The sequence below is a fragment of the Chrysemys picta genome, chromosome 14 (genome assembly GCF_011386835.1).
Source record: "Chrysemys picta bellii isolate R12L10 chromosome 14, ASM1138683v2, whole genome shotgun sequence".
Lineage (NCBI taxonomy): Eukaryota > Metazoa > Chordata > Testudines > Emydidae > Chrysemys > Chrysemys picta.
The window spans coordinates 202,141-214,307 of record NC_088804.1 but is presented as its reverse complement, the minus strand read 5'-3'; the positions used below and the strand labels follow the sequence as shown (position 1 = coordinate 214,307).

At 54.0% G+C, this 12,167-nt stretch overlaps 3 protein-coding genes across 4 annotated transcripts in view; 1 reads left to right on the top strand and 2 right to left on the bottom strand.

Moving 5' to 3' along the window:
- Positions 1–12,167, bottom strand: part of LOC135975714 (angiopoietin-related protein 4-like) — a 136,603-nt gene that overhangs the window by 24,888 nt on the left and 99,548 nt on the right. The gene's annotated exons all lie outside the window — the stretch shown is intronic.
- The window catches only part of LOC112061722 (fibrinogen-like protein 1-like protein), an 82,701-nt gene that overhangs the window by 9,306 nt on the left and 61,228 nt on the right, over positions 1–12,167 (top strand). The window lies entirely within an intron of this gene.
- LOC135975710 (uncharacterized) lies at positions 2,733–6,339 on the bottom strand. Of its 2 annotated transcripts, XM_065567748.1 has the most exons (5): positions 5,683–6,339; positions 5,090–5,195; positions 4,785–4,880; positions 4,547–4,651; positions 2,733–4,111 (listed from the first exon to the last, which is right to left on the bottom strand). In XM_065567748.1, exons 1-5 carry the CDS (start codon positions 5,748–5,750, stop codon positions 3,884–3,886), a joined length of 603 nt encoding a protein of 200 aa, XP_065423820.1. In that variant the 5' UTR covers positions 5,751–6,339; the 3' UTR covers positions 2,733–3,883. The 2 variants fall into 2 exon arrangements, with proteins under 2 accessions (XP_065423820.1, XP_065423821.1); XM_065567749.1 differs by lacking the exon at positions 4,547–4,651 and having other exon boundaries at positions 2,736–4,111; positions 5,683–6,331.

Below are 12,167 nucleotides of genomic sequence, written 5' to 3'. Positions count from 1 at the left end.
GTGATCTATCTTGGTGTTAATAAGGCTTTTGACACAGTCCCATAGGACATTCTCACAAGCAAACAGATGCTGCTTAGCACTGTCAGAGCAGCTTTTGCTGGGGGATTCTCCCAGCACTTTCCAATAGTGGGAAAGTATGAAATCCCCATTTGACTGCTGGGGACAGAGCCTAGAGGGGGCAGCAACTTACCCCAAGTCCCACAGGTCAATAGGAAACCAGCAATGGAACCCAGGAGTCCTGACTCCCAGTTCTCTGCTCCAATCACTCCAGCGGAGCACACTCCCTCTCAAAGCAGGGGGACCGGACATGAGGGCCTGGTTCTAATTGCCAGCTGTGGGAGGGAGTGTGCAGCAGTGGTTAGTGAAGGGACCTGGAAATAAGGACTGCTGGGTCTATTGGAGAGTGTCACTAGGAGCAGTGCATAAGATGAGGTGTCCTATCATGTTTACTCAGATCAGATTAGGACATAATAGAATGGCTGAAATAGTTTATTTTATTTGTATTGTATTATTTTGCAATTGTTAAGAGCAGCAACTACTTAGCTCAGACTGAAGCATCTTATCTAATTTTTGAGATCTAAGTGTCTCCTCTTTGAGTGCCACGAGACAATTTAACACATTGTGACAAAGAATTTTCATTGCCACTTGTTATGATTTCAAGAAACAAACTGGTTTAGTTTGAATAGGATTTTCGGTCAGAAACGGTTTCAATGAAATTTCCCCACCATCTTGATTCCTGGGCTCTACCTCTGCCTTTCGGGGGGGAGGGGGGGGGGGGTTGCTGTGTGTTAGAACAGGAGTCTGATTTGGATAGGTATAGAGACCTCTTCAATGTTTTTAATGAAGTAAATACTAATGGGAATTGTGTGATCATGGGAGACTTTAACTTCCCAGATATAGACTGGAGGACAAGTGCTATTAATATAATAGGGCTCAGATTTTCCTAGATGTGATAGCTGATGGATTCCTTCACCAAGTAGTTGCTGAACCAACAAGAGGGGATGCCATTTTCGATTTGGTTTTGGTGAGTAGTGAGGATCTCTTAGAAGAAATGGTTGTAGGGGACAGCCTTGGTTTGAGCGACCGTGAGCTAATTCAGTTTAAACTAAATGGAAGGGTAAACAAAAATAGATCTGTGACTAGAGTTTTTTTTTTTTCAAAAGGGCTAATTTTAAAAAATTAAGGAAATTAGTTAGGGAAGTGGATTGGACTGAAGGACTTGTGGAACAGATGGATCAGACTGAACAGGTTCCAAACCTCTCGGAGGCTCCTACCTTCTAAAAAGGCCGTCTGTTTTCTAGTAAAATCAGGAAAAAGAAAGGAGAAAACTCAAAAGAGGTTCCTCCTGGCACTCACGTACGTGACCCCTAATACTCTCTCAGTCCTCAAAGAGAGACCTCTAGAAGGAGACTTGCTGAAGCAAAGCTACAGGGGACTCAGAGGTTTCCCTGGCCCTGTGCCCCTGTCCTGCCTGGCTGATGTCAGCATCTCTCTGTGAGGTCACCACCTCCCCAGCACCTTTGACCAATAGGCTGAGGTCCTGCAAAAGGCCTTTGTGATGTCACTGTCACACCCACCCCTCCCCTGCAGTGTTAATGTCCTGCCGCAGGCCAGACCCTTTGGAGGTTTGAGCTACTCCCTGTGGATCACCCGGCTCAATGAGTGTTCATTCTAGGAAGCAAGCCGGCTAGACAGTAAAACATCACAAGCTGCTCCCAATGCTACACTCGGTTTCTCAGAAATCAGTAGACTTTATGGGCAGAAGAGACAGTTAGAGCATCTAATCTGACCCCCTGCATATCACAGGCCTTTCTGCACCATATGGGGCAGGCCGAGCTCTGCCTGGGCGCAGGGGGAATGGGATGGGGGTAGATCAAGGAAAGGGGAGAGGGGAATGGGTGTGAGGGAAAAAGCTCCTGTCCCAGATGAAGGAATTTGGGGCAGAGGAAAGGACCCTGCTCCACAGAGAGGGGAGAGGGTTTCTGTGAGTGCCAGGGGGCTCCATTTCCCCTTCCACTAGCTCCCCATTTACAGAGAGCCGGAGCAGTACCTGCAGCAGAGAGCGGTAGTTGCTGGTGGCCTCAGAGGCACAGGCCCTGCAGCGCCTCGGGCACCTGGCGCAAGTGCCGCATGATACGGAGCTGGCGCATCACATTGGCCGTGACGTCCTCCTGCTGCAAGGGAACGAGAACCAGTCTGAGACTCAGACGCCTCCGAGGAATCAGGGGGGATTAACGGCCCCTGGAACCAGCAGCATTTCCACCCAGCCCCTGCCCACCTCTGAGGGATGGATTCCCCCTCCTGACCCCCAAGATGGAGTCTTGTTGTCCTTCCTAGTGACCTCCAGTGGCAACCCCCGTCCTTGTACGGGGAGCTCCTGCCACTTCCCCTCAGTGCCCCTGACAGCTGTTCCATCTCCAATCCACAGTTCAAGTTCTCAGACCCCTCTCCTCCAGCCCCACCCAGGTTGGGTAGGGAGGAGACTGTAGCGGGGGGGCAGGAGGGATTCTGGCAGCAGTGAAGTGGGATGTGGGGAGGTTGAGACCTTTCCCCAAGTCACCCCAGCCACTAATGCAGAAGCCGCAGGATGGCAGCCCTGGTGAATGGGACGGATCGGCAGCCCCTGCTGACTAGGGTTACCATACGTCCATTTTTCCCCGGATATGTCCTGCTTTTCAGCAATCAAACCCCCGTCCAGGGGGAATTGCAGAAAAGCCAAACATGTCCGGGAAAATGCCGGCCGGGCACTTCCCCTCCCGCGGCTGCTCTGCTCCACTCCTCCCCTCTCAGACTTTAAGAGCCGAGCTGCCCGAGCGAGCGCTACCGGCTTCTGGCAGCCCCCCCCTGCCTCCGGACCCCGAGCCACGGGCCAGGAACTTCCCTTCCCGGTTCCAGCTGCTCTGCTCCGGCGGCTCGGGGGAAGCGCCGGCTGGGGGTGCAGGGTCCGGGGGCTGCCCGGCAAACTGTGAAGCTGGTAGCGCTGGGGCAGCCCTTTCCCCATGGCTGGGAGTGGGAGGGAGGAGGGGGCGGAGTTAGGGCGGGGGGGAGGGGCGGAGTTGAGGCAGGGCTAGGGGTGGGGAAATGGGCGGGGCCAGGGCCCGTGGAGGGTCCTCTTTTTTTATTTATTAGACATGGTAACCCTACTGCTGACTGAATCCTCCTGTTCTCTCCAGAACGGGTCCAGCCTTGCCAGCAGCAGGACAAGCGTCCCCTGCCCATGTGCCTCAGCCCTGCCTGGTCAGACGCCATCACCCGTCAGTCCTTGGCCTCCCAGGCTGCCAGTGATGAGAGCAACTCTGGGTGGTGGCTCGGGTGACACAGACACCAGACCACTAGGAATTGGGTGCAGCCCTGTGGGACAGGAGAGTCTCGCAGAGGGCACTTGGGGGACTCTCCTGCCCTTCCCAAGAGCGATAGCACCGTGTCCTAAGAACATAAGTCTGGGATGAGGCAAAGCTTGTCATTAATTAGCCTGGCTAAAGAGCTGGGTGGAGCTGCTCCGCGGACAAGCTGGCTCGCTCCTGCTCATGGAGGTGAATTCATCTCCCTTCCCAGGAGCACTTGCTCTCCCTTTCATTCCCCACCAGGCTCCTTGTGCCAGGCCAGCGAATGGCCACAGGATGGGAATGAGGCCTGGGCCCCGTCCCAATCTCCTGAGTCTAATGCAGCTGCTCACCTTGTCCCCCATCAGCTGCTGGGTTTCCCCCAGGAGGGAGTAGGTGACAGGGAGAGAGACACACACACACACATTTGTCCTTCTGGTTGCAGGGCTTGTGTCCTTCCAATCCCATTGGTGGCTGCACAGTGGGCAGAGTCCTCGCTGCGTGCCCGGCCCAACAGAATTGCAGGGCGTGGTGTGGAACACAGAAAGAGATAGAAAGACTCATCCTCCAGCCGGGGTCAGTCTGAGAGAAATTGGCTGGGGTCCCAGTCTCACTCTTCTAGCGGGTGCCATTTCCCAGCTGGGTTCCTTACCCCTCTGGTGCAGCAGCAGCTGGTAGAGCCGGTAAACCCCCTCCCTGGCCTGCCGGCTGATGTCCTTGGCTGGGTCACTGACGGACAGAGCCAGCTGTGCCATGTGGTGACCCATCCTGGGGAATTCCGCTGAGTTCTAATGGACGGGAGAGGGAGAGGGGACTCCATCAGCATTTTCCTGTCAGCTCCCAGTCCCCCCCGGGCCAGGACTCTCCTTCCCCTCAGCCCCTCTGCAGGAGATGCTAGAGCCAGACCCTTAATTTCCTCTGCCCCCAAGGAAGCCTGGAGCACAGGGCTGTGGGCAGGGCCCTCCATGAGGACTTGCTTCCCCAGCTGCTCCAGGATGACAGGGAGGCATGAACCTGGAGCACAGTCCCCTTAAAAGCCCAGAGTCACCACTTAACTAGGACAAGAAGAACTTGACTCAAGCCAGGCTCACTCTCTGCTCTGACTCTGCCTCCCCAAGAGGAACACTCCTAACCCACAGCCCCTGCAGCATCAGATCCTACAGCCCGTCGGAGCCAGATCACCTACGCCTGGAGTCAGGAAGCTGGGGTCAGAGGTCACTTACGTCAAACTCAGGGAGGGTGATGGTGGATCTGAGCAGGGCCGTGCTGCTCTTAACGGCCCTGGCTCTCTCTCGCGGCACCCTGGACACGATCCAGTAGTTAATGTGCTGTGGGGAAAGGAGGCATTGCACTGACTGCCCTGACCAAGGACGCCCACTGGGAGCCCGGGTAGGAGGACTGACTGGAAAATGGATCTAAGAGTGAAGGTAAAATTGCCCCCACCCCTCTGATCGGGCTCACCTCCAAGATGTACTGGAGCCTGTCGGTGTCTGGGGACTCTGCCAGCAGGTTCCCCAGCATGGCGTCCAGGAGGTCTGGCAAGACCCTAGGCAGATCCTGAAAGCAAGGGAGAGCCATGGGTCAGAGTTAGGGAAACTGGGGCTAAACTTGCCACAGGATGGGAAGTGGGGTCTCTGGGAAGCACTGGTGAGACCCCCAAACACATATCCTGGCCTCTCTCATTCACGTCCCACTGCAGGCAATTAGCAAGGATTCATGGCAGGATGACAGCTGGCTCTTCTATCCATGACTTTAGCATGATCTACCTGCACTTGGGTGGTGTCCTTCTCCATGCCCAGGGTGAAGACGGCGTGCAGGGCAGCTCGGAGGAGGTGGGTCTCCAGCTCTGGCTCCACGGCAGGTGTCATGGTGCTGGCAAGGGAGAGGAGCCGGTATTAGACTGTGCAGTACGGTGATGGGACTGGTACCAACACGCAGGTGAAACTGCAGGGAAATAGGCACAGGCTGGCAAGAAGGGAAACTGAGGCACCGATCCAGGGAATGACAAGGCCAAGGTTTCTCAGACAGACAGTGGCAGGGCAGGAATAGCACCTGTTCCCTGGACCCTGCTGCCCCTCCTGTATCTGATCCTGGGAGTGAGCCTCTCCCCAAAGCCAACTCCTTCAGGAGCCCATAGCAAAGAGACCCCCCCAGACTGTCCTGGACTCGCTGAGAGGTGCCTCCCCCCAACTGGAGCACCAAGGACCAAAGTGGCAGCATCTAGTGTCAGTGGGGTTCATGTGGCTCAGGCCAGACCCCTGGGCTGGGGACCCGCTCCAATAGCACTGATCGAGGGCCTGGGCCCAGGGAGTTCACAGCCCCACCCTCACCTCTCCCTGAGCCCAGCCTGACTCCTCACCTGGAACAAAGCTGCGGCGCCCATCGGCCTCGCTGCTGCCCGAGTCCCAGGCAATGCTGCTGTCCCATGGGGAGCGGGTCGAGCTGCTGGTGGTGGGACAGGGATCCTCCACCTCCTGCCCTGGGGAGGCTGGAAGGTCCTCAGTGACCGGGCAGGGCGATGCCTCCTGCTGGGAATCAGGGCTGGGCTCCTGGGGCCGCTGCTGCCCACACAACATGCCCCAGAGTCACCCTGTCCGGCTCCCCTCCTGCGCTGGGTCCTGCCTGCCCAGCCGCAGCCTGGCCCAGCTCCATTTCGACCTGGCCTCTCCCACCTCGGCGCCTGCGCTGGGAGCGGGTTTTCTCCGCCAGAAGGCTGGGCACTTCCACCTCCTGGCCTGGCTGGGAGCTCCTTCCCCGCCAGTGGGGACGGAGGAGCCGCTCTGCTCCGGGGGAAGATGGCAGCTGCTTCCCTCAGGCTCTGGGGCCACCTGCAGAGCCTTCTTCCGAACATCCTCAGGAGCCTGGCCATCCTGGAACCGAGCGGGGAGCGGGCGTGAGTCTGGGGTCAAGGCAGCCTCTCACTAACCAGCCTGTTTGGTCCCTCCCCATCCCTGCCCCAGCCAGAGCAGCTCCTCCTCCCCGCACAGGGGTGCACATAATGCAATCTACACGCACTGGCAGGAGTTCATTGCATGATCTGCTTCCTGCTGTTTGGTTCTGGGCTGTTGGAGTACGGGCTTGCAACCATCTGTCCTGTACGTGCTGACAAACTGATTGTTTAATAAGGAGTTCCAGTATCTTTCCAGGTATGTTAATGGATGGGAAGACGTTCTTTTTCAGCGATCTCTGACGAGAACTGGGGCACAGCACTTAGTTTGTTGAGGCCATAAAATGGAGACAGGCCCCTCTTCTCTTCTCCCAGCACCCCAGATACTCTAAAAGGGTGGGACTCACATCCCTCAATGGGCTTTAAAAAAGACAATGGTTACAATGTGGCCCCGACCATTTCTGGTTTCTGCAGACTAGATGTTTTAGCAAAGTTTAGAATTCCTTGGTGCTCAACACCGTGAAACTCCCCTTTCTCCTTCACAAAGGGCTTTAACGCCCCTTATCTCACCCAGGCTCTCGACTGCCCAAAGTTGGAGAATTGTCCCTGTTCCCACTGCAGAGCACCCCCCACGACACACACACAGAGTCTTCCTGGTGGTGGGAGGGGAACAGAGGAAAGGACAGAAGACCTAAGAGATGAAGAGAAAGGAGGGAGGGATGGAGGAAAAGGTCAAACAAAAAGGACAAACCCTAATGTCCCCAGTGATTCTAAGGGACAAAATCCCAGGTGGGGAATAAAATTTGGCCACCTTAAGCTAGTGTTTTCCATGCCTAGAATTCAGCTGGCGCCAGATGCATCAGACTGAACAGGTTCCAAACCTCTCGGAGGCTCTTACCTTCTAAACAGGGACGTCAGTTTTCTAGTGAAATCAGGAAAAAGAAAGGAGAAAACTCAAAAGAGGTTCCTCCTGGTGCTCACATACATGAACCCAAATACTCTCTCAGACCTCAAAGAGAGACCTCGAGAAGGAGACTTGCTGAAGCAAAGCCACAGGGGTCTCTGAGGTTTCCCTGTCCCTGCGCCCCTGTCCTGCCTGGCTGATGTCAGCATCTCTCTGTGAGGTCACCACCTCCCCAGCACCTTTGACCAATAGGCTGAGGTCCTGCAAAAGGCCTTTGTGATGTCACTGCCACACCCACTCCTCCCCTGCAGTGTTAATGTCCTGCCGCAGGGCAGACACTTTGGAGGTTTGAGCTACACAAAGAGGAGACACTTAGATCTCAAAAATTAGATGAGATGTTTCAGTCTGAGCTAAGTAGTTGCTGCTCTTAACAATTGTAACATAATAAAATACAAATAAAATAGACTATTTCAGCCATTCTATTATGTCCTAATCTGATCTGAGTAAACATGATAGGACACCTCATCTTATGCACTGCTCCTAGTGACACTCTCCAATAGATCCCCATCCTCCACCCGCCGGGAGGTAGGTAGGGGCGGATTGTTATCCCTACTTGAAAGAGGGAGAAGCTAAGGCTGAGAAAGGAGAATTGACTTGTCTTAGGTCACACAGCCAGTCCGTGGCAGAGTTGGGAATAGGACCCAAGAGCCCTGATTTTCAAACTAACCATCGGATCTTGAATTTCAGACATTGAATGACCTGAATAAAGTGCTCTCAAGTGAGTTCCAGACCAGCAAGATTTCATAGTAATTATTCAGCAAGTATTTTAGGAGAACTGGAATGGTAGAGAAAATAATGAACTGCAGAGAAGCAGCAAAATTTGTCGAACATATGACTGGTTATGACTATTTACTTGGTCTTAAAAGAAAACAACAGGGACCTGAGTCTCCTCCCTGTCAATAACCCCCTGCTCAGCCAATCAGGGTAGAGACCGAGGGGCGGGAGGATGAGGGTTCTCACCAGAGAGCCCAAAGGATGGCCCAGGTCACCGCTGGGGATCACTGTCTGAGCACTATTTCAGCCCCACATTTTTCGGTGGACCTCCCACAATGGAAGTTGTAGAACACCCCCACGACACACACACACCCCTCCTGGTGGTGGGAGGGGAACAGGGAAAGGACAAAAGAAGTAAGAGATGAAAAGAAAGGAGGGAGGGATGGAGGAAAAGGTAAAAGAAAAAGGACAAACCTTAATGTCCCCAGAGATTCTAAGGGACAAAATCCCAGGTGGGGAATAAAATTTGGCCACCTTAAGCTAGTGTTTTCCATGCCTAAAATTCAGCTGGCGCCAGATGCAGCAGACTGAACAGGTTCCAAACCTCTCGGAGGCTCTTACCTTCTAAACAGGGACGTCAGTTTTCTTGTGAAATCAGGAAAAAGAAAGGAGAAAACTCAAAAGAGGTTCCTCCTGGTGCTCACATACATGAACCCAAATACTCTCTCAGACCTCAAAGAGAGATCTCGAGAAGGAGACTTGCTGAAGCAAAGCCACAGGGGTCTCTGAGGTTTCCCTGGCCCTGCGCCCCTGTCCTGCCTGGCTGATGTCAGCATCCCTCTGTGAGGTCACCACCTCCCCTGCACCTTTGGCCAATAGGCTGAGGTCCGGCAAAAGGCCTTTGTGATGTCACTGCCACACCCACCCCTCCCCTGCAGTGCTAATGTCCTGCCACAGGCCAGACACTTTGGAGGTTTGAGCTACTCCCTGTGGATCACCCCGCTCAATGAGTGTTCATTCTAGGAAGCAAGCCGACTAGACCGTAAAACATCACAAGCTGTTCCCAATGCTACACTTGGTTTCTCAGAAATGAGTAGACTTTATGGCCAGAAGAGACAGTTAGAGCATCTAATCTGACCCCCTGCATATCACAGGCCTCCTGTCCACCACAATAGCTACTTTGGGGGCAAACACATTCCGGAAAGGCATCTAGTCTTTATTAATGACATCAAGAGATGGAGAATCCACCACTTTCCTTAGTAGCTTCTTCCTGTGTTCAATCATCCTCGCTGTTGAATATTTGTGCCTTATTTGTCATAGGAATTTGTCTCTTTTCACCTTCTAGCCATTGGGTCTTGTTCTGCCTTTCTCTGCTAGACTAGAGAGCCCTTTAATACCCAGTATTTTCTCTCCATTAAGGCACTTCAACACTTCAATGAAGTCCCCTTCAATCTTCTTTTGATAAGCTAAACAGGTGGAGCTCTTTCAATAGTTCACTACAAGGCATTTTTCTCCAGCCCTCAGAACATTTGGTGGCTCTTTGCTGCCCCAGCTCCAATTTCTAGGACCATCTTTTTCAAAGGAGGACACCAACACTGGAGGCCGTATTCCAAAATCAGTCTCACTGCTGCTGTGTCACCTTCCTATCCTACTCACGGCTCTGCTCCTACGTCTAATGATGGCTTTAGCCCTGTTCACCACAGCATCACACTGGAGCTCATGTTGAATGGCTTCTCCACTCTGGCCCTAAATCCTTTTCAGAGTCACTGCTTTCCTGGATACACGTCCCCATTCTGGAGGTGTGGCCGGCGTGCCTTGTGGCTACGTATAGGACCTTGCATTGGGCTCTGCTCAAACTTGTTTTCTTTGAATGGGTCCAGCTGGCCAAATGAGCCAGATCGCTGTGTATCACTGCCCTCTCGCCATCAGGAATTACCACTCTGCCTGTATTTTGTCACCCCCCAATCTTATCCGCAGTGATTGTATGTTTTCTCCCAACAATTATTTTAAAAAATTAGTCCTTGAGAGCTTCTTCAGACCCTTAGTACCCAGGACCTGCTCCCCACAGCACAGTGAGAAATGCTGTCCAGCCCTGCTGGTACATAGGGGATAAGCACAGAACAAACGTACCTTTAGGAGCTGTGTTGTCCATAGGCTCTGAACAACATGTGGGGGTCAGCAGATTACAAACGCACGACAGACCTGTAGTGTAGACAGGTCCCAACTGTGTCTCGGTTTCCCACCCTGTAAAATGGGGAGAACAAACAAAACCTTGATTAGCTCCATTTGATAGCTGGGGAAACCGAGGCACCCAGCGGTGCAGAGACTCGCTCATGGTCCCAAAGCCAGGAATAGAAAACAGCAGATCTGATAGCCAGGCATGGGACCAAACCCTGGTTTTCCTGGCCTTGCTGCTCTAAGTTTAGTCACCGCCTCCATGTCTTTTCCCCCGTGTCCCTTAACCCCACGTCACTGCAGAAGAGAGATTTTCTGGTAGTCAGCTGGCTCTCCTGCATGTGGATGTCGTTCCAAAAGACGTGCTCTGGCTCAGTCCCATGCTATGGTTGGCTGAAGGAACCACTTGGTCACATTCTAGGCCCTGAGTTATACAGCAGGGGCGACTAGATGCACATAATGGTTCTTTCTGACCTGAACCTCTATCAATCGCTACATTTTCTGCTGCCAGGAAGAGAACTCTGGACCTATTTTCTCTCATTCACTTTCAGTCGGAATAATTTCAATCCAGGCCAAAGGATTTCCTCTTCCATTGTGTCTTCAGCACCTTTGGGAGCAACCAGTTACTGTTACCCACAGGTTTCCAGTTTCAACCTATCCCAGGGTGAGATGGCCAGGAAAGGGGTTGGAGCTCAACTGCACCTGGCCCAGGTGATGCAGCTCCCTAGGGTGAAGGGAATAAGTGTGGGGGTCACGTGACAAGACGCAGCCTGTGACTAGGACCCAGGCCTGCTGAGAGATAGAAGGGCAGCCGGTGCTCAGGCAGGAGAGAGACCCCAAGGGAAGCAGGCATGGGAGGGGCTTGGAGAGTCCTTTAAAGGTCAGGGACAAGCTGGGAAGGGGCCAGGCTGAGCACTAAGGACAAGGCCCTAGGAGGGAAAGGCAGGGCAGTATAGGAGATGGGGCAGATAGTCCAGTTGGTTTCAGCTCCCAGGACCAGACACCCAGAGGTGAAGGTGATTGTCGGGGCTTCTGTCCTTCTTCCCCAGTGTAGATTTGATAGTGGAGAAGACTGATGCCGTAAGGGGGAAGTGAGTTACCCCAAGGTCACCCAGTGAGTTTATATCACAAATGCATACTCGGAAGGATCCAATAGAAACATGGATTTTCCAGTCTCTTCTTTCTAGGAGTCCCCAGGGCTAAGGTAAAACCCCTGCGGCCCCTCCCCATTCTGCTCTCCTCCAAGATGTGCTGGAGTTTGTCTGTGCTGGGGGGTGCTGTCAGCAGGATCGAGAGCTCGTCATCCATGTTCTCTGGGCAGGCCTTGCTCAGAGCCTGCCAGCGGAGGGAGACCAGGGGTCAGGAGCCTGCATTAGCACCGGTGTGCCATTGACCAAGAGCCGGCTGAGGTAAGCGCCGCCTGGCCGGAGCTCGCACCCAGAAACCCTGCCCCAGGTCGGAACCCCCTCCCACACCCAAATTCCCTCCCAGACCTCACACCCGGCACCCCAACCCCCTGCCCCAGGTCGGAACCCCCTCCTGTACCCTAATCCCTCCCAGACCCCACACCCCCACCCACACCCCAATCCCCTACCCCAGCCCTGAGCCCCCTCCCGCACCCAAACTCCCTCCCAGAGTCCGCACCCCAACCCTCTGCCCCAGCCCGGATCCCCCTCTGGCACCCCAAACCCCTAATCTCCAGCCCAATCCCAGAGCCCGCATCCCCACCGGAGTCCTCACCCCTCCCTGCACTCCAACCCCCAGCCCCAGCCCAGTGAAAGTGAGTGAGGGTGTGAGAGCGAGCGACTGAGGGAGGTGGGCTGGGCTGGAGTGAGTGGGGGTGGGGCCTTGGGGAAGGGCATGAAAGGGGTTGGGTCAAGGGCGTTTGGTTTTGTGCAAGTAGAAAGTTGACAACCCTACTTAAGGACCTTTGAAAAGCAGCCTCCTTAGCACCGCTCCTGATACCAGGGGCCAAGACGCCCCCAGACATGAGAACCACAATAGGCCAGAGCCAAACGCTGCGTTAGAAATCGGAGCTCAGGCTGCCAAGCGAACGATAGCTGACAGACAGGAGATGCAGGTATTAAGGTTGTGCCTTCAGCCA

Coding starts and splice junctions, on each gene's coding strand:
- LOC135975710 (XM_065567748.1), bottom strand. CDS start 5,750: ATGGGACAGCAGCATTGCCTGGGACTCGGGCAGCAGCGAGGCCGATGG. Junction 5,196..5,682: donor GCGCCGCAGCTTTGTTCCAG/GTGAGGAGTCAG, acceptor CTCCCTTGCCAG/CACCATGACACCTGCCGTGG. Junction 4,881..5,089: donor AGGACACCACCCAAGTGCAG/GTAGATCATGCT, acceptor CCTTGCTTTCAG/GATCTGCCTAGGGTCTTGCC.